Here is a 27890-nt window from a genome sequence, read left to right on the forward strand (position 1 = left end):
TGTTCTAAGGTGTATGCTCTAAGCGTTCTTTGTCATTCTCTGTTCTACCCTAAGTTCTGCCATCCTCTCCTGATCTAATGTTCTATCAATCAATGACTGACTTATTCTGACTTGCCACCTATGTTCCTCTTACATGACAAGTTTCACTGGAAAGGAATGGATATGGGAGTGGGGGACAAGAGTAGATGAGGGAGAAAGACATTTCTGGCTGCTTGGTAGTTTAGCTCATCCTTCATTCTAGAGCTGTAATACTTTAGAAGGCAAGGAACAAAGTCTTACACATTTCTCTTTCTGTAAGGTGCCGAGCCAAGGGCCCTGCCCATAATGGACCCACAATGGAAAAAGTTTGCTAGGGGGCAGTTAGGTGGCTCAGTGGATAGAATAGCCTTGGAGACAGGAGGTCCTGCTTTCAAATCTGGCCTCCAATGCTTCCTAGCTGTGTGAGACCCTGGGCAAGTCACTTAATCTTGTTTACCTAGCTCTTTCCATTCTTCTGTCTTGGGCCCAATACACAGTATTGCTTCTAAGATGGAAGGTAAGGGATCAAAAAAGAGTTTGCCAGATATTATCTATCATCCAAGGTGCTGATTTGTCTCTGTTTGATGTGTGTGCTTCCTTAACTCTCTTTATTTCGGCCTCTGTCCCCCTCCCTAGTTCTGCCTCCCTCTGTGTTTATCTCCTTGGTTCTGTCTCTCCTTGTTGTCCTGGGTCTCTGCATCTCTCTCTGTCTCTCTCACTATCTTGGTCTCCCTCTTGCCTCCTTTGGTCTTTCTTTTTTCTGTCAGTCTCTTGAGTTCTGTCTGATTCTTCCTGTTTCTCTGGGTCTCTGCAAATCTATTTGTCTCTCTCTGTCTCTGTCTAGTCCGGGTCTTTGTTTCCTCTCACTTCTGTGTCTCTGCCTTTGACTGTCTCTCTTACTCCGTGTCTCTTTCCCCCTTTGTGTTGTCACTTCTTCCCTGCATGTCTCCATCACCGTCCCTGTGAATCTCCTTATCTCTTTGACCCTGAATCTCTCTAGCTTTAGTTGTCTCTGTATCTCGGCATGTCTTGCCGCGGTCTCTGTGTCTCTGCCCCAAGTGACTGTCAGGCCTGATCAGTGTCTCCCCGCACTGCAGACGGTTCCCGGGGCTGCCCCTTGGGCGGGAAGGGGGGTGAGATTGGGAGGGAGAAAGAGGCGGGGGCCAGGGAGCCTGGCATCCCGGCCGCCTGAGGCGGGGGCTCCGCAGCGCTGTCCCCCCTCCACCCCGCCCCCCCTGCGGAGGCCGCCACGACAGCTGCAGTGCCAGGGGCGGGGCCCAGATTGCCACTCATCTCTCCAGGTCCTCTGATTGGCCGACTCCTGCCCCCCCGCGCGCCCGGCCATATGAGGAGGTGGAGGCGGGGGGCGGGCGGCCTCTTCTGCGGACTGAGCAGCGGACGCGCGGACCCAGCCCCGAGCCCAGCCCCGCGCCCGGCATCCGGAGCCCCAGCTCCAGAACCCCGAGCCCTGAGTCCCGAGCCCCAAGCCCCTAGCCCAGCCCCCTGCCCCCGTTCCCCAAGCCCCGGCCCAGCGAAGCCGCCAGGATGGGGGTAGGTGCCCGGGCCAGGAGGGGGGCGGAGGGTGCATGTGTGTGTGTGTGAGTGACATTGTGGGGTGGTGGGCCAATGCTGGGTGTCCCCGGGCTGGGATTTGGGACCGGGGCCGATGCTGTGGGTGCGAGTGTGGCGTGGTGTGTTTGGCTGTGTGTGTTGATGCGTGCTTGTGGTGGAGATAGAGGTCTGTGTGCCAGTGTGCGGCTGCCCGTGTGGGACCCTGGGCATCCGAGCGTGCGAGGAGCTCTGAGTGACATTGGGAGGCTGGGTGATGTCGGGTGTCTCTGGGAGTCACTGGCGGCCTGGGGAGGACATTGCGAGGCTGTGCCATGCCGTGGGTTTGTGCAGCAGTTTGTATCTGTGCGTGGCACCCAGAGCCTAGGTGGGGAGCTGTCCTCCGGGTGCCTGGGTGGGAGTGTGGACCTGTGGGCCAGCCAGTGCCTCCGCTCCGTGACTGGCTATCCCCGAAGCCAGCGGCTCACGTCCTCGTGATCCGCGGCTGGGATTGCGGGTGTGACTGTGCCTGAGCTTGTGCGACTGTCAGTGTGTCTGGGTGACCTTGTGGGCATGTGTGTGAGATGCCCCTCCGACTGCAGAGTGGGGGAGTTAGGGGGAAGGATCAGAGATGACCTCCCTCTCTCCTTTGCGGCCTGGCCCATCAGGGTGGGGGGCTCCGCAGTGCGCCGCCGCCGCCGCTGCTAGGTGTGTGTGTGTCTGTGTGTGTCCGTGCGTGCCTGAGCTGCCCAGCCCTGGGGGACTTGACAGGAGGAGGGAGCTCTGGGCCCCTGCGGTGGGGGGAGGGAGGGAGGAAGCAAATCAGCATCTGAGCCCGAGAAAGCTGGAGCTGCGTGTCCCTGTGCCCTTGTCTGTGTGTCCTTGCCTCTGTCCGTGGGTCTCTCCACCAGATGCTGTCGTTCCGGTTTCCTGACCCCCTCCGCAGACCCGGATCCCATTCTGTCTGATCCTCAGCCCTGGGGCTCTGGGGAAAATGGCCTTCAAGAGGAAGGGGATGGGGACTGGGACAAAGATGGAGGATGGGGGAGGAGATAGGAGTGGAGCGTGGGAACAGGGCATAGGGTTCTGGATGGGCTTGAGGATAAAGATGGGGGATGGGGATGGAATTACAAATGGAGGACGAGGGAGAATGGGTTGAAGACAGGGATAGTGGAAGGGAAAGAGTCTAGCCCTGGAGTCAGGAGACACAAGGGTCAAATCTCAGCTCTGGCACTGGGTGTGCCTGGATTAGGCATATCACTTCTGGAATCCTCAGTTTCCCCATCTGTAATATGTAATACCTGCAGGACCTTGCTCACAGGGTTGTTGTGTGGAAAGTATTCTGCACACTCTAAAGGGCTATGTAAATGTGAGTTAGGAATGCAGACAAATATAGAGGATGGGGATGGGAGTAAAGATGAAAGCTTGGAGGTGGGTAACACTGTGAGAAGCACAGAGAAAGAGAAGAAAGCAGAAGGGCTAAGCCTGAATGGGGACCAGACAATGAAAATTAGAAATTTAGAACAGAAAGGAACACCAGAGGTCTTTTAGCCCAGTCCTTTCAGTTTATAGATGAGAAAACTGGGCCCACAGAGGTGAAGGGACCTGCCCAAGGTCACCAAGAGGAGTAGGGAGCAGACTTGGAATTTGGACCCAATTGGGTTTGCTATCCTATTTAGTCTTTTTTTTTTCCCACTGCACCATGATTGAAATAAAGATGGAGGATGGGGACAGGAATGAGGGTGGGATAAAGATGAAGGGTGGGAATGAGCTTGAAGATAGATGGGATTGGGGTGGAGGAGGATAAAAATAAGGATGAACATGAATCTGGGGTGGGAGGAGAAGGGAATGAGGGCTTTTGACTTCCAGGTAAGTTGGGTTGGGGAGTTCCAATGCCTCAAGAAAGGGTGAGGGATATTGGGAAAGGAAGCCTGGTTGGAGGGGGGACAATATGGGGAGAGAAAGCCTGAGGGGGGAGACCATACAGGGAGACTGGGAGAATGGTTAAGAAATGAAATAGATTATGGGATTTTAAGAAAGACAAAATTGGGAGTGGGATGAGGAAGAGAGACCAGATAGATATAACACAGAGAGAATATCACAGAGATAATGGGGGGTGGGGCAGAGACAGACACTGGAGAAGATATAGGGTCAAAGGCAAATGATCTAAGATGCCTAGAAATAGAAGAAGGGAAATGTAAGAGTGAGACACAGAGAGACACAAGTAGGTAGAACTGAAAAGACAGAATTGAATAAAATGAAACTAAAATATAATGGAAAAAAAGAGATTGATATGGGATATAGACTGAAAGGAAAAGATAAATAATTACAAGAGAGATCCAGAGAACTAGAGACTCTAGGGATGTGAAGTTGAAAAGAAAGAGATAGAAAGACAGAGACACAGGGAGAGAAAGAGAGAGAGAGAGAGAGAGAGAGAGAGAGAGAGAGAGAGAGAGAGAATGTAAGAGATAGACCATGAAAGAGGCAAGCAGAGGGGCACAGCAAGGCTTTAGAACAACGGTACTACAAGGTAGGGTGGGAGTCATAAGGGGAAAGAGATAGGATAACAAAGATGGAAGAGATTCTAAATGCTAGAGAGCTAGAGACAGATCAAGACTGGGACAGAGGGTGGAGTGGGGGTGGTGGTGGACAGAGAGAGCAGATTTCACCCCTACCCAACATATAGCTCTGTACCTCAGTGTCTCTTATCTTGTTCCACAGTCTACCTCTCCTTTCTATCTTTCTTGCTTTCCTATACTTCAGTCTCTCCATCACACAATGTATCCCTAACTTGGTCTCCCTGTGTCCCTCAGTTTCTGTTGCCTTCTCACTCTAGGACAGTGTCCTTTTCTTCCACCTCTGTGTCCTTGTGTCTTAATAGCTCCCCCCCCCACCTCCCGCATTGCTTCTCTGCAGTTCCCATCTTCCTGCACCTATCAGCTTGCCTCTTTCTTGTCTTTCCATCTCTCTCACCATCTGTCTCTCAGTCTCTGCCTCCAGTTGAATTTCTACCAAGGAGATAGGAAAGACTGAAGGTCAGAAATTAGGAAATTAAGAAAGGGGAAAGGAAATCTGAAGGTCAGAGAGTGGGGAGACAGAGGGAGGTGGGATAACAGGACAGACATAATGGAGAGATTCAGAGATAGGTATAAAGACAGGGAAACTAAAGAAGACACAGTGATACAATCAAATAGAAAAACACACAGAGGCAGGAGCCATATAACTGGGCATCCCCTGGGCTTTCCTTTGCCATGTTCCTCATCTTTTCACCTCCTCCCCCTCCTCACTCTCTCCTTGTGCCCTGCTGTGTCTCCATCTGTGTCTTTTTCTCAGCCTGAGTAGGCATCCCATCTCCCTCCAGCCTTGACTCCAGGGTCAGATGCCCCCTGTTCAAGGAGACTTCTCAGATGTACTTATCCCCCAGGCCCCTTCACCTCAGGGATCTAAGCATTTATACCCACAGTAATCTGACATTTGCTCCTGGGTTTAGGGTGCTGGGGGTGGGGTATGAAACACTGGAATTCAGGATCTATCTTCTATCTCCCATCACCCATGCCCTTGTCTTTTCCTCTATAGTATAGGTCTCTGACTCCCAAAGTTTATTTTCCTCTCTTGATCTCTTTCTTTCCATCTTTCTGTCTCTCCATCACTTTTGTACTTCTCTATTTCTGCTTCTCAGCATCTGTTTCTGCCTGTCATAGTCACTTTTGGCATCTGAGTCCCTCTCTCCCCATGTCTTTCTGTCTCTCCATCTTTCAGATATCTACCCCATCCTGGTTTCATTCTCCCCAAAGTCTCTGTGTCTCTCCTTATGTATTGTGGGACCTCTAAGGGTCCACAGATATCATTAATGCCCAACTCCAGTGCCCCTATTCTCCTAGAGCGCAGTATTGCTGCAGGATTGGCCAGTGGCCAGGTCTCCCCTCCTTCTAGGACCTCTTCATTCTCCTCTTCCCTGCACTCTGATGGCTGCCTTCTCCCTCCCATTTTTCCTTCTCTGTCTTCCTATGTGCCTCCATTTTCCTGTAAAGCATAAAGCACTACATAAATATGAATATATTCCATCTTCACCTTCCTCTCTGTTTCTTCCTCCCTGTTTCTTTCTGACTACCTCTCTCTCTTTCTGTCTCTCTCCATCTCTCTGTCTCTATCCCTATCTCTGTTTTCCTTTCCATTTATTTCTCTTGATAAATGTTTCTCTGTATTTTCCTCTTTTGCATTCTTTCTGTGTCCCTCCATCTCAGTTTTTCCCTTTATCCTTCTTACTCTTTCTCTTCTCTCCATTTGTATTTCCTATCTCTCCCTTAATCTGCCTTTTCTTGGTTTTACTTCCCCAGTTCTTTCTGTCTCCTATCTCTGTCTGCCTATCTCTGCTCCCCTGCCCCTCCCTTTACTTCCCTTCCTTGCTATATTTCTGCTTCTTCTGGTCAGGCTATCTCCCTGTTTCTCCTTATGACTCCTTTTCTCTGTCCTTTCTTGTCATTCTATGTCTCTCATACAATGTCAGAGTCCATCTACTCTAACCACTGACCCCATTTCACAGATAAGGTTACTAAGCCACTGAGAAGGACTGGCAAATGCCCCTGGTCAGTCAGCAGCCTCCCATCCCAGCACCTGAGGGTCTGGAGAAGGTTAGATGTGTGTGTTGGGAGAGTGGTTCGCTTTCCCTCTCCCTGATTCTCTTTGCAAGGTCACCAGGGGATTAGCATCCCTGAAGCAGATGAGCTGGCCTGAGGACTGGGCTGGGCTTAGGGATCCAGCCCAGCTGGAGAGGAGAGGACAGGATCTACTCCCCCTCCTTTATTTTCCCCAGCCCCTCTCTATCCTCCTCAGCCTTTCTGCCCCTGTCTCTCTGATCGCCTGCCTTTCTTTATGTTTCTTACTGTCTTTCTCTATCTTGCAGACTAGCTTTTCATATACTCCTCAAGGAGGAGGAGGGCCAGAGCTGAGGAGGGAGGTGGGGGGGGGGGGACGTTAAATAAAGGAAGATCTGGGAGGGTCACCAGATGGGGAAACAGAGACTCAGAGGCAAAGATGGGACAATGTGACCAAGAATGTTGGTCTGGGAGAGAAAGGGGAGAGGCACAGGCATTTAAATGCATGCCAGCTAGAGGCAGAGACACAAACAGCAAGGTAGGGGTGGGGGCGAGGGAAAGACAGAGACACAGAAAAGAAGACACAAAGAAAGAACCATTGAAAGGAAGTCAAGCCCAGAGAGGGGGGAGAGACAGAGACAGACAGAAAGAGACACAGAAACTGAAAGGGAGAGATAATCTCAGAGGCAGGGATCTACAGACACAGGAGGGGGGGGGGGGAGAGAGAGAGAGGGAGAAAGAGAGACAAAGAAGGAGACACACATGCTCATACAAGGGAATACAGACAGAGCAGAGAAAGACAGAGACTGAGACAGAAAGAGATAAGGAAGCTGAAAGGGAGTGATATACTGAGAGGCAGGGATATACAGACATAGGGGGAAAAAACAAGAGACACAGAGAGAGAGACAGAGACAGAAAGAGAGAGACAGAAAGAGACACAGAAGCTGAAAGGGTGTGATATACTGAGAGGCAGGGAGAGACAGAGAGACAGAGAGACAGAGAAGAGAAATAACTAGAGGAGGAGACATACAGGAGAGCTACAGACAGAGACACAGAAAGAGAGACAGACAGACAGAGACACACAGAGAGAGACAGAAACAGAGAGAGAGAGAGAGAGAGAGAGAGGGACAGGGACACAGAGACAGAGACACAGAGAAAGACAGAGACAGAGACAGAGAGACAAAGACAGAGAATGCCAGAGGGAGAGAAACACAAAGAGACCAAGGAAAAAGAGATAAGAAAGAAAGAGAGAGACCCAGAGGAAAAGAAACACAGAGACCAAGAGAAGAGACAGACACAGAAACAAAGACAAGAGATGGGCAGGGACACCAAGAGGCAAAGACAGAGACAGAGAGATAGATGGAAACAGAGAAGAACAACAGAAGAGACAGAAACAGAGGCTGAAGAAGGTAGAGAGAAAGAAAAAGAAATAGAGAGGTACAGAAACAGGACAGACACAGACAGACAGACAGACAGACTCACATACACACACACACTGGGAGAGACAGATGAGAGAGACAATTTGAGAGATGTCAAGATAACGCCTGTCTGAAGGGCAGAGCTGAGGCTGGCCAGGGTGAGGCCCTGGCACTGTGGGGGCGTCCCTCCCTGTCACCTCCTCTTGCCTGCAGCGTGGTCACTCTGACAGCTATCGTGTCGCCACCTCGCAGGACAAGAAAGATGATAAGGGCTCGCCCAAGAAGGGCAAGGCGCCCAAGGAACGCCGGGACCTGGATGACCTCAAGAAGGAGGTGGCCATGGTGAGCCCTGTCCCTAGGAACCCCTTCCTAAATCACACCCCTCCCCAGCTCTGCTGTGGCGTCAGAAGACCTAGGTCGTTCGCCTGAATCCACCACTAACTCATCTGTGTAACCTTGAGACCTGTTCCCTCCCTGAGCCTCAGTTTCCACATCTGTAAAATAAGGAGCTGGGCTTCCAGATCTAAATCTCTAAGACCATGATTTTTCCTTGCCTTTCCCGCCCTTTGTAAGGCTCTGGCCCGCCCCATAACCTCATCGCTCCTCCCCCATCTGTTAGCCCTCCTCCCTGCCCCAGCCCCATTGGGCCAGCTCTGCCTGATTAAGACCTTCCCCTCTCCTGCCCCCTAGACAGAGCACAAGATGTCAGTGGAAGAGGTCTGTCGGAAATACAACACAGACTGTGTGCAGGTAAGGCTTGGACTCCTGGGGCCCTTGGACTGCTTGGGGGAGAAGGGCAGCTGCCCGGGAAAAGGGGAGCCGGGAGGGAGGGCAGAAGCTGGAGGCTCGAGACCCCCGGAGCCCCTGAGTGGCTGGCGTGGCTGAGGATCTGGAGCCCAGGAGTCCTTGCAGGCAGGGCCGGTCTGTTTGAGATACGTGTCCTGTAGGGTCTGACCCACAGCAAAGCCCAGGAGATCCTGGCCCGAGACGGACCCAACGCCCTCACGCCGCCCCCCACTACCCCCGAATGGGTCAAGTTCTGCCGACAGCTCTTCGGAGGCTTCTCCATCCTGTTGTGGATCGGGGCCATTCTGTGCTTCCTCGCCTACGGCATCCAGGCAGGCACTGAGGACGACCCCGCAGGAGACAATGTGAGTGAGGGGCGGCCGGAACATTGAGGAGGGCTGTAGGGTGCCAGAGGCACACGCGAGGGGCAAACACGGGATGTGGGGCGCAGTGATACGTGGCTGTAGGTAGTGTGGAACACAGGGGAGACACGTAGGAGAGGCACGTGGGAGATATGACCGTGCGGGGGGCGTATGGCAAACTTCTTGGGATCTGCGATGAAGCAGACACCGGAATGTGGGACTCAGGAGCCCTAGAGGGAATGGAGGCCATATTTAATCGGGAGACCCACACGGGACTCAGAATAAATTGTCATGTGGGGCACACCGAGACAGGGGATGCAGACCTCCATACACACGGGACACGTAGGTTGTATGCACACAAGGTACATGCACCGGATGTAGGTCACGGACATACGTGTATAAGATAAGGCCCGAGTTCAAACCTCAGTCCTGATGCTCAGACACAGTGATAACAGGTCAATTCCTTCAACTACTGAGGCTTGCGTTTCCTCCTCTTTAAAATGAGGGGGTTGGAAGAGGGAAGCCCTGGGTCCCTTCCAGTCCCAGATCTGAGGATCTGCACTTCTCGAGTGTGTCTGGGACACGCGTGGGACAGACAGGAGGCCAGGATGCTCGTTTACATAGCGAATGGTACAGACGGGCCACACCAGGGGCGTAGTTCACACACAAGACACGCACAGGCAGGACGCAGGCTCTGCCTTGGAGGTGGGACGTCTCTCTGAGCTCTGCCGGCTTCCTTCCCTCAGCTGTATCTGGGTATCGTCTTGGCTGCTGTGGTCATCATCACCGGTTGCTTCTCCTACTACCAGGAGGCTAAAAGCTCCAAAATCATGGAATCCTTCAAGAACATGGTCCCTCAGGTCAGGGGCTCTGGGGGCTGGGGCAGGCATGTGAAGGTTGGGGCCATAGAGCTGGGGACTGGGTGAGGTCTTTGGCCTTTGGGGCTTAGAAGAACCAAAGGAAAAGTCCAGAGTGGCTGAAGCCGAAACGGGAGCCTGCTCTGAGATGGAAGAACCTGGAAGTGGTGGCTAGAGACAGAAGGAGCTTAGAGGACCAGGGAAGCCTCTTGCTAGAGGCTGGGGGACCCCCAGAGAGCTAGGCAGCCACTAGGAGGCCATAGGCGGGGGCAGGACCAGAGAAGAGACAATTTTGACTTCTCCCTCCCTGTCCTTCCCCCATGCCTCCTGCAGCAAGCCCTGGTGATCCGAGAAGGGGAGAAGATGCAGGTGAACGCAGAAGAGGTGGTAGTTGGTGACCTCATTGAGATCAAGGGTGGAGACCGAGTCCCAGCTGACCTCAGGATCATCTCGGCACATGGTTGCAAGGTGAGTCAGACCCTGTCCCCCTTCCTCAGCTTGTCCTCGATCCGGATGCCCCCGTGGACTCAAGGGCCCCTGCCTCTGGTCCCTCAGGGATTCGGGTTCAAGGAAGCAGACATCCCTGCTCCTAGGCCCGCCTCTTCAGGGCAGCTGGCCTCCCTCCTGCACCAATGGTCTTAGCATGACGATCCCTGCCTCATTTACTGCACTTTTCTCTCCAGGTGGATAATTCCTCTCTGACTGGCGAATCTGAGCCCCAGACACGATCCCCAGACTGTACACATGACAATCCCTTGGAGACTCGGAACATCACCTTCTTTTCCACCAATTGTGTGGAAGGTGGGAACATCCCAGGGGAAACTGAGGCATGGAATAATAAGGGGAGGAAGGGGAGGCAGATGGGACTGGCATAAGCTGAACATCCTACCTCCTGACTAAGCTGTCATCCAATACATTGAACCCCCATCCCACCCACTGAGCTCTTATTCCTTTTCTGAGCCCTCAGAATCTTCACTGTGCCACCATCCCTCAAACGGACCCCTGTTCTATTTCCTACCAGCCTCACCCTCTCATGCTACAAAACTTCCTCAGTGATCCCCCAGTGCCCCCATTAGTCCCCTGTTTCTCTCACTGATCCCTTAGGGTGATCACTGAGCCCCTCTCCCCCTCATGTAGCTGCCATTCCCTGTGAACCTTATGTTCTTTCATTGAATTAGCCTTTTCTCATATGATCCCTTAACTGAGCCCCCATTTCTCCACTAAATCCATCATTTCCTTGATCCCCCACAACCATCACTGAGCCCTTACCCACTTGCTGAGTCCCTATTTGCATACTAATCCCACATTCTCCCCAGTGATTCCCCATCACCATCATGGAGCTCCTATGTCCCCATTTAATCTCCATCTCCCTCAATGAATCCCCATCTTCTCCACTGAACCTCTATTTCCTCCACAAATCTGCCATTTCACTTACTGACTCCCATCTCCACCACTATCCCTAATTCCCCAATAATACCCAATCCGTTACTGAATATCTACATTCCAGTTCAGTCTTGTCTCTCCCACTGAGTCCTCATTCCCTCACTAATCTACATTCTCCTTTCATTGATACTCCATTACCATAACTGAGCCCCTATCACCTTTACTTAGCCTCCATTCCCATCACTGAACCCCCATCCAACTCAATGGATTCTAATACCTCACTGAGTCCCCATCACTCTCACTAAGCCTCCATGTCCCCCAAATCCCCCATTCCCTTGAGTCCCTATATTGTCTGACTGATTCTCCATGTCTAGGAGCCTCTTTTCCCCTCACTTCACTTCTTCTATACCTCTCAGTGAGCCCCCATTTTCTCTACTGAGCCCCCATTTTCCTACAAATCTACAATTCCCCTTTTCTAACCTCCATTCCCTGCAATAATCTGTCTCCCTTATTGAGTCTCTATCTCTTCCACTGAGTCCTCATATTCCCATACTTACATCTTCCATGATTTCCACTGAGAACCTATTCCTCTCATTTAACTTCATTGAACTCTAATCTCCTCACTGAGCCCCTGTCATCCCCTCTGGTCCCCGACTCCCCCAGTAATTCCCCAAATTTAGGCCCCTAATTCACCGATCCCTACTGCCATCACTGAGATCCTTTCCCTCTCATTTTTGTGAGTTTTTATTGCCCCCTTTTAAGCCCCCATTTCCCCAGTCTCCCTTATTGAGTCCATATCCACTGAACCCTCATTCCTCAACAAAACCCTTATTGTTCTCCATCCCCATCACTCCCTCAATTATCCTCTATCTTCAACACTGAACCCTGACCACTTCAGTTCTCATGCCCCTCAATGAGACCCTACAACTCTCCCTGAGCCCTCATTTTGGCTACTAAGTTTGCATTTCTACCTTGAATCTACTTTTCTTACTGACACTACTCAGCTCCCATGCTGCTCACTGAACTCTAGTTCCTTTACTTTGGTCATCTTCAACCATTCTCCCAGCTGACCTATCTCCTCTCTCTGCTTTGATCTGTTCACTGTGCTTCTCATCCTCCCAGTTAAGCGTCAATGGACTCTTGTTACCATCCTTGAATTCCTATTTCATTCACCAAACCCCACATCTCCCTCAGTGAGTTCCCTATGCTTCTCATTGAGCCTCAATCCTATCATAAAAATCTCTCTCTCCATCACTGAGCCCATTTTTAAATCTGAGCCCTCTATCAGGTCACCAAGCCCTCATCTTCCTCACTAAGCCTCCCATGTTCCCACTAAGCCCCCAATGCTTCTAATGTCACCTCCTCCTCCTCCCTAATTTTGTATCCCCCTCATTAGCACCTTAAATTTTGAGCCCATATTCTGACAATGTACCTTTATCTTCTTTTGCTTTCCAACCCTTTAATGAGCTTCACTTTTGCCTAGACCTTTCAAAACTCCTCATCCTTTTACTGAGTCCCCCATCCCTCTCATTTAACCCTCATTCCATTCACTGAATCCTAATACCTTTAGAGTTCCATAACTTTCATTGAGCCCCAATCTCCATTGAGTTCACGTTTCCTCCTGGAGTTTCAACCTTCCCTCATTAAGACTTCATCCTGTTCTCTGAAATCATAGGAACAGGGGACCATAGATGATGAAAAGATCTCAGGAACCAAGATTCAAGAGATATAAGTCTCTTGTTTTGCTGATAAGGGATTTGAGACCCAGGAAAGCAAAGTTACACTTACAAGATCACACATTTACTAAGTGTCACAGTTGGGATTTGAACTCTGGTCCCCTGACTTCACTCCATAAGCCCTAATTCCATGCACTGAGATGATTTTTCCTTCGTCGTGTCCACATCCTTTTCTTTTAGTTTTTGATTCTCTCATTTAGCCCCTCTATTCCCCGAAATGAACACCCATTCTTATTTGTGTTCCCTTCATCCAATCGATAATCATTCATTCCTCTGACTGAACCCCCTCATTCCCCCTCACTGAGCCTACATGTCTACCACCAAGACCCATTTTCTTCTCAGAGCCCTTTACTCAGTCACCACACACACAACCCTACCAATCCCTTACTGTGCCCTTATCATCTTCACCAAGACTCCATCACCTCATCCATTTACAACTATCCATTAGTCCCTGCCCTTTTCACTGAGCCTGACATTGTCTTCCTTCCTGATGAAGCTTCATCTCGACTCACTGTTCTCCCAGACTCTTTTCTGAGTTCCTGATCCCTCCACTGAGCACTCTTTCCCATATCCCTCATTAAATACTTCATTCTTCTCATGGAGAACCCATTTCCTTTAAGAAGCCCTTATCCACTCATATGTAACAATAGCTCCAATCAACCCATATATAAGTCACTGTATTTCCCTGAGGGAACTACAACTCCTAACTGTGTTTCCCATTACCTAATTGAGCCTAGATACTCTCAATGGGTCTTTATTACCTTCATTTAGCTTCTTTTTCCTTACTGAGCTTTCCATTCCTATCAGTGAGCCACCAGTTTTCTCACTGAACCTGACCCCTATCAGTGATTCCTTCATTCCCTTTGTGAGCCCCTAATCCCTCTGGTTAAGCTTTATTCCCTTTCTGAGACCTCATCCTTCTCCCTGAGCCATCAAAACCCTCACTGAGGCTGTATTTTCCTCACTGAGGCCCCATCCAACTCTCTCTATTATAGGGCATAAAGAGGACCTTGATCCATAAGTTTGTTGATCCTCTCTTATCGATCCATAAGTTTCTCATTCCTTAAATAAGTCCACACTTCTCTCACTCAGCCTCTACTGAACCTTTGAACCCCTCTCTGAGCCCATCAGATGACTACTTCTCTGAGTACTCATCATTATCACTGTGCCTGCAAACTTCCACCAAAATGTACCCTACTCACTGAACCCTCATTCCCTCTTACTAGGCTCCTCATGCTTCTTAATGAGCACCTACATTCCCATTGCTGAGTTCCCCATTCCCTTATCTGAGCTTCACATTCCTTTGATGAACACCCATCAACTCACTGAGTCTTCCCCCTCTCTCTGAACTCCATGATGAGGTCCTATGGACTCACTCATTAAACCATGCTTCCATTTACCATTCCTCTAACCCTACATCCCTACATTCCCATGTTTTCATTGAGGCCTCATGAACCTTTATCTTTTTCATTAGGCCCTTCATCTGTTTAATGACATCCCATCCCCTTGCAGAGCATATGTCCCCCTAAATTACTCTTTCAGTCTATTGTAATTTCAATTCAATATTTATTGAGCCCCCATCATGTCCCTGAGCTCTTTCTCTTATTCCCTGGACTTCCACGGCCCACTGGTCTAGCATCTTATTCTCTGAGCCCCAATCTCCTTTCTGAGCACTCATTTCCCTAGTGGTCCCTCAACTTACTTACAGAGCCTCCAGTTATGGGATTAAGACCCTCTTCCCTTACCTAGTCACCTATTCTCCTTATCTGCTCCTAACCCCCGAACCCTAACACAAAATGAACCATTATTTTGCTCATTGAACCCTCATTTTCTCAGAGACCCCATCCCCTTTGTATCTCCATCTTTTACTGAGTTCTCATTCCTCAGTTGTGCTCCCATCTTCCCCACTAAACCCCCATGTTTTCTTGAAATCTTTTCCCCCCTCACTAAGCCTTTATCTTATTTATGCCTTATTGATGACTTACCTTCTTACTGATCTCCTATCCCTCAATTAAGCCCCTATTCCACTGATGCCTTAACTAAAATCCTTGTCCCCCTCACTAAACAATCACTCTTATCATCAATCTCTATTTCCTCACTAAGTCCTTAACTCCTCTGACTCATTCCCTGTTTTTCCTATTGAGTCTCCATCCCTCTCACTTTCTCCACCATCCCCCTCACTGAGTCCTTGTTACTCAAATTAAGCTAACATCCCACTCACTGATGAGTCATACCTTCACAGAGCCCCATCCCCCTATTTAGCCCCACTCAGACTTTCATAAAGACCCATCCTCCCACTGAAACCCCATTGTTCCATGCCCATCTTTTAACTAAGCCTTCATCACTCTCACTGAAACTCCATCCTCTTCAGCGAGTCACCTATTCCCCTGCTAAATCCCCAACCCAACACTGGGCCCCAACTTCCCCTCCAAGACCCCGGCCAAACACTGACCCTCTTTCCCTACTATTTTATGGTACTTTTCACTGAATCCCCTGTTATCTTACTGAGCTCCTCCTCTTCACTGAGGCCCCCATTTCCCTACTAAGTCTCCAGCCCATCACCAGGCCCCTATTTCCTCATTAAGTCACAGCATACCACCAAGCTTCATTATTGCCCAACTGAACACTGAACCTTTTCACTTGGTCCCCTTATCTCTCCTACTGAATCTTCAGTCTTCCCACCAAGCTTCATCATTGCCTCATTCTACTTTCTACCTTCCACTGAATGTCATCCTCTTCACTGAACTCTCCACTTCCTCACTGGATTCTCAACCCACTTTAGAGACTCATTATATCCCCACTGAACAATGATTGATCCCTTTTGCTGAATAGCCTGATTCCCTCACTGAACATTCCTGTCTCCTTGTTGGGTCCCCCTTGCCTTTCCCTGAGTCTTTCCTTTCCTAGACCTCCAGTCTTCAGAGTCTCCTATCCTCTTAGAGAGTCCCCATCACATTATTGAGGTCTCCATGCCCTCATGAAGACTTCTCATCTCATTGAACCCCTTGCCCCATTTCCTTTACTGATCCTCATCTTCTAATTAAGCTCACATTTTCTGCTGCTGAGTTCTTAGCCCAATTCTGAGCCCCTACTTCCCCATGGAGTCCCCAGCCCACCACTGAGCCTTCTCATTACCCAACTGAACCACCACCACCTCACTGAAACAGGTCCCCTTCACTGAACTCCCATCCTGTATCCCCCATTTGAAGCTCCAGCCCACTTCAGAGCCTTATCATATCTCCACTGAATTCCCCTCCTATTATTGAACAGTCCCATTTCCTCACTGAGTCCCCATCTCTTTACTGCCCCATGTTATCTTTCCTGAACTTTGCTTTGCTCATCAGAGCTCCAATATTCTCACAGTCTCCCATTACCCTATTAAGCTCTCATAAAGACTCATTATCTCATTGAAACCCTTTGCCCCACCCCCTCATTGATTCCTTTATCTCTTTTTAAACAAACAAACAAACAAACCTTTACCTTCCATCTTAGAATCCATACGGTGTTTTGGTTCCAAGGCAAAAGAACAGTAAGGGCTAGGCGATTGGGTATCAACTGATTTCCCTGTGGTCACTCAGCTAGGAAGTCTCTGAGGCCAAATTTGAATCTCTAGACCTGACTCTCAATCCCCTGAACCACACAACTGGTCTCATTCCCCTATCTCTTAATGGAGCCTTCACCCCTTTCCTACATGCCTCCAGACCTTTTACTGAATGCAATCTTCCTCTCTCTGAACCTCTTGTATCCTCCCTGAGCCCCTATCCCAATACTGAGCCATTTTTCCCTTCCCAATCCCACTCCATTCTCCCTTTGCTAAGACTCTGCCTCCCTTAGTAGAACCCCTCTCTTCCTACTGGGTCCTCCTTACCTCCCATTCATGCATTTTCTCACGGATTGCTTTGTCCTTCAGGCACGGCTCGAGGTGTGGTGGTGGCCACAGGTGACCGGACTGTGATGGGCCGAATTGCAACTCTAGCCTCAGGTCTGGAGGTGGGCAAGACTCCAATTGCCATTGAGATTGAACACTTCATCCAGCTGATCACAGGCGTGGCTGTCTTTCTGGGTGTTTCCTTCTTCATCCTGTCCCTTATCCTGGGCTACACCTGGCTCGAAGCTGTCATCTTCCTCATTGGCATCATCGTGGCCAATGTGCCTGAGGGCTTGCTGGCTACTGTCACTGTAAGGGCTCTGGGATGCCTGGGTCCCTGAAAGGGGAGGGGTAAAGGACTAGGGCCCCTGGTTTCCTTGTAGGGTGGGCACTAGGAGGTTAGATGACTGGAGTCATGGAGAATGAGGGCTAGAGGATCGGGCCATATGGATCGCTTGGAGGATGGGAAGTTGAATGGAAGGCCGGCTAAAGGAATGGACATCTCAAGTCCTTGAAAAGGGTCAGCTCAGATAGCTAGAAGCCTGGATCTCCAAGTAGTGGTCGTTGGAAGGACAAGATGCCTGGATCTTTGAAAAGGTCTGGATCTAGGCAACTATACACCAGAGCGCTGGAGAGAATGGAAAGGGTAGGAAATAGGGTGTCTCAGTCCTGAGTGGTACACAGTCTGGCCCCTGAAGGGGAAAGACCTTTCCCTTGTCAAGGGGGATAGCATCCCTTGGTAAAGTAAAAATGTTAGACTTGAAATAAGAACATTTTTTTGAGAGGAAAAGTTTACTTTTTCCTTGAGAGGGGGATAATCTGGAATATGAAACACTAGTGTCCCCCAAGAGGACAGGAGCTGTAGAGCCAGACACCTTGGTCCTTCATAGGGTAGGGGCTGGGAAGCTGGACACCAAAGTTTCCCTCCCCTCTAGGTGTGCCTGACATTGACGGCCAAGCGTATGGCCCGGAAGAACTGTTTGGTAAAGAATCTAGAGGCTGTGGAGACCCTGGGCTCCACCTCCACCATCTGCTCAGATAAGACGGGAACCCTGACCCAGAACAGGATGACGGTTGCCCACATGTGGTTTGACAACCAGATCCACGAGGCAGACACCACTGAGGATCAATCTGGTGATTGTGACCCCTTGGCTGTAGGAGGGGAAACAGAGGGACTGGGGAAGTATCAAAGGAATGTTGGGGCAATGGAGCACCTGGAGGGATGCTGTCAGGTTGTGGAACCTGGAATGAGTCCTACCCTGACTCCACATCTGTCCTTACACCCCTGACAGGAACCTCATTTGACAAGAGCTCCCACACCTGGGTGGCCCTGTCCCATATTGCCGGCCTCTGCAACCGAGCTGTCTTCAAGGGAGGCCAGGACAATATACCTGTGCTCAAGGTGGGGCTGGGCTAGTGACTGTCTCTTCCCACCAACTTCAACTCCTGGAGGTTATCAGATTCATTTCTTGACCCCAGCCCATACAGTGTGGTTTAGATTGTGACTGTTCAGAGATTCATAGGCAAATGACTGGAATTGACCTTAGATGCCATCTAGTCCAAACTTCCTCATTTTACAGATAAGGAAACTGAAGTCCAGAGAAGTTAAGTAATTTGCTGAAGTTCTAGGAAGTGACAGAATGAAGACTTAAACTAATGTCCCATGATTTCCAGTTCAGCACTCCAAATTTAGAGTTCCTAGAACTGCTTCCCACTTCCCCGATTCCCTTCTGGCTATGACCTTTATTTTTCTACAGTCATTCTTTTCCTTCCCCACTTCATCTGGGTGCTCATCCCCTTCCATTTGCATCCCCTCTCACCTCCCTTTAGCTGTGCTCACCTATGCCTGTCCATCTGTGGTTTCCCTTTCAAAGACTTTGTTCTCAGTCACAAATTGGCTCAGAAGCAGTAATATTTCCTTAGATTGAGCCCCTTTCCTCATTTCTTGCTTTGATCTTCAACAACCCCAGGCTAGCCTAGAAACTATTGCCAATAGCCTTTCCCTTTCTCTGTTTCCCCAGAGGGATGTGGCAGGAGATGCTTCTGAGTCAGCCCTTCTGAAATGCATCGAATTGTCATCTGGCTCTGTTAAACTGATGAGGGAAAGGAACAAAAAAGTGGCTGAGATACCCTTCAACTCCACCAACAAATACCAGGTATGTGAGGACTGATTCACTTCAGCACCACCACCAATGACCAAGCATGAAGGGAGGAGTCCCCTTCAACTCCACCAATGATGAAAGGGGGAAAGTCCCTTTGAGTAGAGAACTATTAAACAGGTAGAGAAACAAGGGACCCCAAATGGGAGTTGTCTTGTTTAAGTCACATTCAGTCAAGGGAAAAGAAGTAAGCCTGAAACTCAGGTATCCTGACTGCCTCTCTAAGCAGTCCAGGGTTCTTTCCACCAGAGTGGAGAGAAGAACATGCTAGACAGATGCAAGCAGAAGAGGAGGTGATATGCACAGATTCAGAATTGGGGAGGGGGAAAACACAAAAGACATATAGAGCCAGGAAGGGCAGCATTGACAAGTACAGAGACAGGAAGATGGAGAGAGACAAAGATGTAGAGATGGTGAGACAGGGAGAGTGAGAGAGACACAGACAAGAAGATGAAGAATGAGACTAAGATTGAAAAAGAGATGGATGGAGAGAGAGAGAAGAGAGAGAGAGAGAAGAGAGAGAGAGAGAGAGAGAGAGAGAGAGAGAGAGAGAGAGAGAGAGGAGAAGGGAGGAGTAAATGATGAAGAGTGGGCCAGCCCTGACTTGTTCAATGGACCTCCCCAGCTTTCCATCCACGAGACAGAGGACCCCAATGACAATCGATATCTGCTGGTGATGAAGGGTGCCCCTGAGAGGATCTTGGACAGATGCTCCACCATTCTGCTGCAGGGCAAAGAGCAGACCCTGGATGATGAACTCAAGGAGGCTTTCCAGAATGCCTACTTGGAGCTGGGTGGGCTGGGAGAACGAGTACTTGGTATGGCTCAGCCTGGCCCACATCTTCACTTCTTCATTCGGCACCAAGGGAATGGGAATGGGGGTGGGAGAAGGAATGTTCTATATTGCTGGGAGCCTGGGAAAGTAGAGTTGGGGAACTGGGGAGAATGGAGAATTAGATGAAAAGGGAACTGAAAGGCTTGGGAATTGTACCTACTATGTGTCAAGCACTATGTGAAGGAAGCACTGGAGATGCAAAGAAAATGGAGTGGGGGAAACAGTTCTTGGTCCTAAGGAACTCCCAGTCTAATGAGGGCAGGGGGAAGAGACAGCATGCAAACAACTGTGTACTAACAAGATATAAACAAGACAAATTGGAGATATTCAACAAAAGCCTGAGGGATACAGGTTGGGAGACTAGAGAAATAGGGTTTTGAAGAAATGGGGACTAGGAGGATGGGGATTTGGGGGACTGGGGAGTGGAAGGTCAATCAATCAATCGACAAACTTTGTTCCAATGATCATGCTAAGAGCTGAAAATACAAATACAAAGACTGAAATAACCCCTCTTCTCAAGGAGCTTACATTCTAATGAGGGAGGCAAGTCCACATTATATAGAGAATAAATGCAAATTAAGTAAATACAAGGTAGCTAGGGAGGGGAGGCCTCAAACAGATTGGGGTTCCGAAAAAGACTTCATGTAGAAAGTCATACTTGAGCTCGAGTCTTGAAGAAAGAAAGAGATTCTTCAAGGTAAAGGTAAGGTGGAAACATACTCTAGGCATGGGGACAGCTAGTGCCAGAAACAATGGCTTGATTGCTTGGCTTGATTGCAGAGTCTGGGTGGGAAGTGATGTTAAATAAGATTAAAAGGATAGGTTGGTGGGGGCAGCTGGGTAGCTCAGTGGATTGAGAGCCAGGCCTAGAGACGGGAGGTCCTAGGTTCAAATCCGGCCTCAGACACTTCCCAGCTGTGTGACCCTGGGCAAGTCACTTGACCCCCATTGCCTACCCTTACCACTCTTCCACCTATAAGTCAATACACAGAAGTTAAGGGTTTAAAAAAAAAAAATTAAAAAAAAAAAAAAAAAGGATAGGTTGGGTGGCAGCAGGGTGGCTCAATGGATTGGGAACCAGGTCCAGAGATGGGAAGTCCTGGGTTCAAATCTGACCTCAGACACGTCCTAGCTGTATGACCCTGGGCAAGGCAAGTCACTTCACCCCCATTGCCTTAGCCCTTATGGCTTTTCTGGCTTGGAACCAATATACAGTATTGATTCTAAGATGGAAGGTAAAAATTTAAAAAAAGTAAAATAAAAGGATAGGTTGGGGTCAAGTTGTGAAGCTTTTAAAGCTAAACAAATGTGTTTGTATTTAATCCTAGATGCAACAGAAACCACAGGAGTTTGTAAAGTAGGGAAGTCGAAGTTAGTTCTACCCTTATGGAAAATCACTTTAGCAGCAGGGTGGAAGGTGGACTGGCATGGGGAGAGATTGGAGACAAGATGGTGAACCAGGAAGTATTTCCAATAATGTAAGGGACAGATGGTGAGGGCTTGAACAAGAATGGTAGTTATGTGAGTGGAGGGAAGGGAAGAGATGGGAGCTGCAGTGGAAGAAACACAAGATTTGGCAACTAATTGAATAGTGTGGGATAAGGACAGTAAAGAGTTGAAGCAAAAAAACAAGGTTATGAACCTAGGTGACTAGAAAAATGGTTGTGCCTTTGACAGAAATGAGGGAAGTCTAGAAGAGGGATTGGTGGTAGTGGTGATAAGAGTTTTGTTTGGGACATTTGACATGTCTTTGAGACATCCCATATGAAATATCTATTGGATACTTGGTGATGTAGGACTGAAACTCAGGGAAAAGATTGGAGTTGGATATACAGATCTGGGCGTCAGTCATCTACATGAAGACAATCATTAAACCCACTGGTGTTAGTGAGATCACCAAAAGAGAGATTATATATAGAAAAGAGGCACCCCCACACAGAGCCTTAGGGGACACCAACAGTTACTGGTGTTGGATGATAATTCAGCCAAAGAGATCAGAACTGAGCAGAGAGACAGGAGCATGTAACGTCAGGAAATATCAAAGAGAAGGGAACATCCAGGAGGGAGAGCATGTTCAACAAAATCAAATACTGCAGATAGATTGAGAAGGACAAGGTCTAAGAAGAAACCATTAGATATGGCAATTAGCTGATCACTGCTAATGTTGGAAAAAATAGTTCTAGTTGAGCAATGAATTTGGGAGATGAAGGAATGAGAACAGAGGAAGAAGAGACAAAATATGAAGGTGGAGGATAGAAGATTGGAAGACGGGGTACTAGAAGATTGAGGAACTGGGAGCTAGAGTTGGAGGACTGGAGGATAGGCACTTGAGGGACTGAGGAATGGAACATTAGAATATGAGATGAGAGACTGAGAGACCAGAAAGATGAGGAGGTAGGACATTGGATGTATAGGGAACTGGAAGGCTGAATAATAGGGGGGCTATAAGATTGATAAAATGATGACTTGGAAGCTGAGGGGTCAAGGACTTGGAGGAGTTGTGTTAGTGGGTTGAAAGACTAAGGAATGGTGTATCTATTGGAAGAATGGGAGAATGAGAGGTTGGGAAAGAATTAGAGACTGAGAGGATAAATTGAATGTGGAGAGATAGGGATTGGAAGAATGGAAAAATAAACTCAGGAAATTAGAGAATGTGGAACTAGAGGTTTATGGGGATGGGAAACTGGGATGTTGGAGATGAGGAAGTTGGGGACTGGAAGAAAGAGTTGAGAGGCAGAATATTAGGTACCTGGGTGAAAGAGAAATTGAGGAAATGTGGAGCTGGCATTAGAGAAGTTGAGAGACTGGGGAATTAGAATTTAAAGGATTAGAAATCTAAATGGATGGAAAATTGGGAAGTTAGGGAGCTAGGGAGTTGGGGGCTTGAGGCATAAAAATTAGAAAACTGAGGGAATCTGAGTGAATAAAGGAAAGAGCATTGGAACTTAGGGGCTGAAGAGATAGCTGGCTGGTGATACTGCATAGTTAGGGAGATGAGAGATTGGGACATTGGGGGTGTATAGGAATAGGATAGTTGGGGAGCTGAAAGAGTAGGAATATGAGGAGTTGAAAATCAGAGGAAGAGAATACTGAAGCGTTGGGCATTAGAGATTTGGAAACATTGGAGTCAGGAGTCCTGGCTTTGTCTCCTGGTTCTGGCATTTACTAGCTATGTTCCTTTGGGAAAATCACTTTATCCTTAGTTTTCCCATCTACAAAATCAAGATGATAATATCTGCAGGCAGTTTCACAAGGTGGCTATGAGGAAGGAGCCTTGTAAACCTTAAAATTATAGAATGTGAGATGGGGATAGAGGAAGGACACTGGGAAATAGGAACACTGAGGACCAGAGTGAGATAAGGTCTTGGAAGTCAACCGGACTGGGAAGTGGGGAGAAAGATTTGGATACTGGGAGTTTAGAGACTGGAAGATTGTGAGATTAGTGACTGGGGCTCTGGGGATAAGTGGCATGTTGGGGATGCAGGTCTTAAGGTAGGGGAGGTGGGGCCAAATCCTAAATTCTAACCATTTCTCTTGGGTCCTGCTAGGGTTCTGCCACTACTACTTGCCTGAGGAACAGTTCCCCAAGGGCTTTGCTTTCGACTGTGACGATGTCAACTTCACCACTGACAATCTCTGCTTCGTTGGCCTCATGTCCATGATTGACCCACCCAGAGCTGCTGTCCCTGATGCTGTGGGCAAATGCCGAAGTGCTGGCATCAAGGTGGGGTCTGGATGCCTGGGTTTCTGAGGGTGAAGGGAATCAAGATACTTGAGTTTCTGTGGGTCGAAGGGCAGAGTAAAGGGGAAGAGGTGCAGCCATGATCTTTGTTTCCTCTTTTGCTATGTAGGTGATCATGGTGACTGGCGACCACCCCATCACAGCTAAAGCTATTGCCAAGGGTGTAGGGATCATCTCAGAGGGCAATGAAACTGTGGAGGACATTGCTGCCAGGCTCAACATCCCTGTGAGCCAGGTCAATCCCAGGTGAGGAAGTCCTGGACCCACTGCCTCTGCCTAATTCTGCTCTGCTTCTTTTATCCCTGTCATCTCTCTTTGATCCCCCTCTGACTCTCCAACTCACTCTGTTGCTGAGTCCTCCTCATGTCTCTTTTTCTCTATTCAGCTTGGTCTGCTGAGTCTCCCTTCTGCTTCTTCTCTAAATGGTATTTTCTCCATATCTTTCTTTACTGTATATATTTTCTGTACACATCTCTGTCTCTGTCTCTATGTCTCTGTCTCTTTTCTCTCCCTGTCTCTCTGATTCTGTCTCTCCCTTTCTTCCCCTTTGTTTCTCTGTCTATGCTCTTTTTCAGTCTTTCCCTAGCCCTCTCTTCTCTCCCCTTCTCTCCTCCCCTTTTCTTTCCTCTCTTCCTCTGTATGTGTGTGTGTCCCTCTCTGTCCCACCACCCCTGTCTCTGCCTCCCTGTCCCACCCACCTCTCTCTTTCTGTCTCCCTCTATCAGAGATTCTGGTAACTTATTAGTCTGTGTTAATTTGGCCAAGTAATTTAACTCCTTTGGGCCTCAAACCAGAACATGGGACTGGACAAGATGGTCTTTGAGGAGGTTTCCAGCTCTAAGTTTATGATCTTTGTTTCCCTCTATTTCTGTTCTGTCCAACACTCATCCTTCTTGTCCTTGTCTGCCTGTCTCTTCTTCTTCTTCTTCTTCTCTCTCTCTCTCTCTCTCTCTCTCTCTCTCTCTCTCTCTCTCTCTCTTTAAACCCTTACCTTCCATCTTGGAGTCAATACTGTGTATTGGCTCCAAGGAAGAAGAGTGGTTAGGGCCAGGCAATGGGGGTTAAGTGACTTGTCCAGGATCACTCAGCTAGGAAGTGTCTGAGGCTAGATTTGAACCTAGGACCTCATGTCTCTAGGTCTGGCTCTTAATCCACTGAGCCACCCAGCTGCCCCTTCTTCTCCTCTCTTTTTATCTTTCTGTGGATTTCAATTTCTCTTCCTCTGTCCTTCCTCCTCTCTGTGTCTGTCTCCCTCTTGCTGTCTCTGTCTCTCTCCCTGTCCCTCACTCCCTTTCTCTGTCTCCCTCATCGTATCTTGTCTATCTCTCTCACCCTTTCTCCTCTTTTACTCTTGCCCAGGACTTGGGCCATCCCTCACCAACCTTCTGTGCCTATGCAGGGACGCCAAAGCTTGCGTGATCCACGGCACAGACCTGAAGGATTTCTCCTCAGAGCAGATTGATGAAATCTTGCAGAACCACACAGAGATCGTGTTTGCCCGAACCTCCCCCCAACAGAAGCTCATCATTGTGGAAGGCTGCCAGAGACAGGTGAAAGCTTAGACACGTGGGTCTTGGGGAGAGCTGGACTCCTGAGTCACCGAGGGATCATGGGCTGGGGGCACAAATGACTGAGTCTCTGAGACAGGCAAAGGCTGTGAATGCTAGTGGATGGGGAGCTCTCTACCTGGGCTGGGAGAAAGAATTCTGGATTCCTGAGGTAATGGATGGGTAGGTTCAATAGTGAAATCCATGGAGGATAGGGGCTATGTTGAGCGGGTCCAGAAGAGAGACCAAAGCCCGGAGCCCAGCAGACTGAGTCCCTGCCTCCCTCTCCCTTCCCTCACCCCATTTCCCACAGGGTGCTATTGTAGCAGTGACTGGGGATGGCGTGAATGACTCACCTGCCCTTAAGAAGGCGGATATTGGCGTGGCTATGGGCATTGCCGGCTCTGACGTCTCCAAGCAGGCAGCCGACATGATTTTGTTGGATGATAATTTCGCTTCCATCGTCACTGGTGTGGAGGAGGGTAAGGAGAGGCCAGTTCTGCCAACTGACCCACTGGGTTTCCCCGTCCACAAAACAAAAGGACTAGATGGTCTCTGAGGTCTTCTCCTGCTCTGATATTCTATAATTCTGAACCCTCGGGGGCCCTTGGACAAATCAAATCTCTTCCCTTCCTTGAAAAGGGAGCGGGGAGTGCTAAATGAATGATCTAGAAGCACCCTTCCATTCTGAGGTTCTCTGTGGGCTTCAGCCTTCTTCATCTGTCTCCTCCCTGCCTCCCATCCTCCCATGAGGCTGGGACTGCCTGGTTTGACCCCTGAGACTTCCTTTTCTCAGGCCGACTGATCTTCGACAACCTGAAGAAATCTATTGCCTACACCTTGACCAGCAATATCCCTGAGATCACCCCTTTCCTGCTTTTCATCATGGCAAACATCCCCCTGCCCCTGGGAACCATCACTATCCTCTGCATTGACCTGGGCACAGATATGGTGAGACCCTCCGTTCAGCTTCCTCACGGGACTGTGGGAAGCTCAGACCCATCAGCATCCTGGTGTGGCTAACAGTTAGGGGATGGGGCTGCCTGAAAGTCCTTCCAAGGTGCTAGGGTAGCCGGTGCAAATACCTTCCTGGGGGAGGGAGCCCTTTAAGTCTCCCTTCTCAAGACCCTGTTGAGTCACCCAAATTAGAGGAGACATTATCACCTGGTAAGTGGTCTCAGCTGAGACGGCTCCTCTCAGATAACCTGTCTCAGGTGGGACCTCATTGAGGCGGCTTCCTGGTCTCTCCCGGACAGGTACCTGCCATCTCCCTGGCCTATGAGGCTGCTGAGAGTGACATCATGAAGCGACAGCCCCGAAACCCAAGGACGGATAAGTTGGTGAACGAGAGGCTCATTAGTATGGCATATGGGCAGATAGGTAAGGGGTTAGTCTATCTGCCAAGTCCCTCTGGGTGTCAGGCTCAGGGCATCTAAGGCTCCTGGGGGTGCTGGGGCTCAGGTTACTATCTCAGGTGGCTCATCTTAGGAAAGATGCCCCTTCAGGGGACCCTTCTCAGGTGAGACCCCTCAGGTGACCCTTCTCAGGTGAGATCCCTCAGATGAGACCCTCAGGTGACCCTTCTCAGGTGACCCTTCTCAAGTTAGATCCCTTAGATGGCCCATCTCAGGTGAGATCCCTCAGGTGACCCTTCTCAGGTGAGACCCCTCAGGTGACCCTTCTCAGGTGAGACTCCTCAGGTTAGATCCCTCAGGTGAAACCCCTTAGGTGACCCACAGCAATTAGCATTAGGTAACCTTCCACAGGTGTGATCCTCAGGTGAGGGCCCTCTTAGGTAGCACCTTCTCAGGTAGGTGACATAATGGGTGGAGCTCCCAAACTTGGGATCAGAAAGACCTAAGATGGAATCCTGACCTAGAGAGTCAAATAGCTGTGTGACCCTGGGGAAGTCACTTACCCTTTTAGCCTCAAATTTCTCATCCACAAAATGGGGATAATAAAAAAACTCCGACCTCCCAGGTAATCATGGGAACCAAACAAAATAAGCTGGAGCATGCTTTGCAAAGCATCTCACAAGCCTGCATATACTCAGTCATTGATATGCTCTGTTTGGGCCCTTCTTTTTGTACCTCCAGTGCTCAATACAAAGCATGGCATATAGCCAGCTCTTGGTTACCCTTTTCAGGTGAGACCGTCTCCTCTCAGGTGAGACCATCCATTTAAGATGACCTTGGGAAGTTTATCCCTGGTACATTTCTGGCTATCTGTGTGATCTCAGGGCACCAAGGCCCCTGGGGTGCTTCAGAGAAGTTTCTCGATGTCTCTGAACTTCAGTTTCCTCACCTGTAAGATGAGGAGGTTATTCTAGGGTTCAATAGTCCTTGGGTCCCACCTATCTCTGAATCCTAAGACAGATGGGGTTTAAGGAACCCGTAGCCTCTAGTAACCTCAAAAGGGAGCCTGACCTGGGGTTTCTGCCCAAACTGAACCCTCCTCCCCCGTCCCCTGCAGGGATGATCCAGGCTCTGGGTGGCTTCTTTGCCTATTTTGTGATTCTGGCGGAGAACGGCTTCCTGCCTTCCAACCTCGTGGGCATTCGGCTCAACTGGGATGACCGAACCGTCAATGACCTTGAGGATAGCTATGGGCAACAATGGGTGAGTAAAGAGGGGCCTCCAAAGGCATGGGATGGAGAGCTTTGGAAGCTTCTGGAGTAGAGAAAGAAGGTGTGCAGAGAGGGATATCGATGCTGGAGAATCCTCTATAGAGGACAAAATATAACTTCCCCCAGAAAGCTCACTCTGGGGAGCTTGAGGTGGGAGGGACTCCCTGAGGTGGGCAGTAGAGCAAGCCCTTGGTATGGAGTTAATCTGGGAGAGCTTCTTGGAGGAGGGAAAGAAGTGGGAGGCTAACCCCTCTTCCACATGTCTCTTCCCCCAGACCTATGAGCAGCGGAAGTCAGTGGAGTTCACTTGTCACACAGCCTTCTTCGTCAGCATCGTGGTTGTGCAGTGGGCAGATCTCATCATCTGCAAGACCAGAAGGAACTCTGTTTTCCAGCAGGGCATGAAGTGA

The 27890-nt window shown here is 49.2% G+C and overlaps 1 protein-coding gene across 1 annotated transcript; it reads left to right on the forward strand.

Annotated features, from left to right (window-relative positions):
- Nucleotides 1-3387: 3387 nt before the first annotated feature.
- On the forward strand, nucleotides 3388-27890 carry ATP1A3 (ATPase Na+/K+ transporting subunit alpha 3). The gene is made up of 20 exons (XM_044668521.1): nucleotides 3388-3435; nucleotides 7793-7921; nucleotides 8270-8329; nucleotides 8527-8730; nucleotides 9474-9587; nucleotides 9918-10052; nucleotides 10268-10385; nucleotides 16614-16882; nucleotides 17507-17705; nucleotides 17864-17973; nucleotides 18593-18727; nucleotides 19356-19548; nucleotides 23114-23289; nucleotides 23417-23553; nucleotides 24707-24857; nucleotides 25168-25336; nucleotides 25651-25805; nucleotides 26111-26234; nucleotides 27327-27472; nucleotides 27756-27890. Exons 1-20 carry the CDS (start codon nucleotides 3388-3390, stop codon nucleotides 27888-27890), a joined length of 2907 nt encoding a protein of 968 aa, XP_044524456.1.

Source organism: Gracilinanus agilis, chromosome 3, assembly GCF_016433145.1.
Source record: "Gracilinanus agilis isolate LMUSP501 chromosome 3, AgileGrace, whole genome shotgun sequence".
Taxonomy (NCBI): Eukaryota; Metazoa; Chordata; class Mammalia; order Didelphimorphia; family Didelphidae; genus Gracilinanus; species Gracilinanus agilis.

Excerpts from the sequence above, each read along its gene's own strand:
- ATP1A3 (XM_044668521.1), top strand. The coding sequence starts at position 3,388 with ATGAATCTGGGGTGGGAGGAGAAGGGAATGAGGGCTTTTGACTTCCAG. Across the intron at positions 9,588-9,917 it reads TCAAGAACATGGTCCCTCAG|CAAGCCCTGGTGATCCGAGA; the intron begins GTCAGGGGCTCT and ends TGCCTCCTGCAG. Across the intron at positions 18,728-19,355 it reads ACTCCACCAACAAATACCAG|CTTTCCATCCACGAGACAGA; the intron begins GTATGTGAGGAC and ends GGACCTCCCCAG.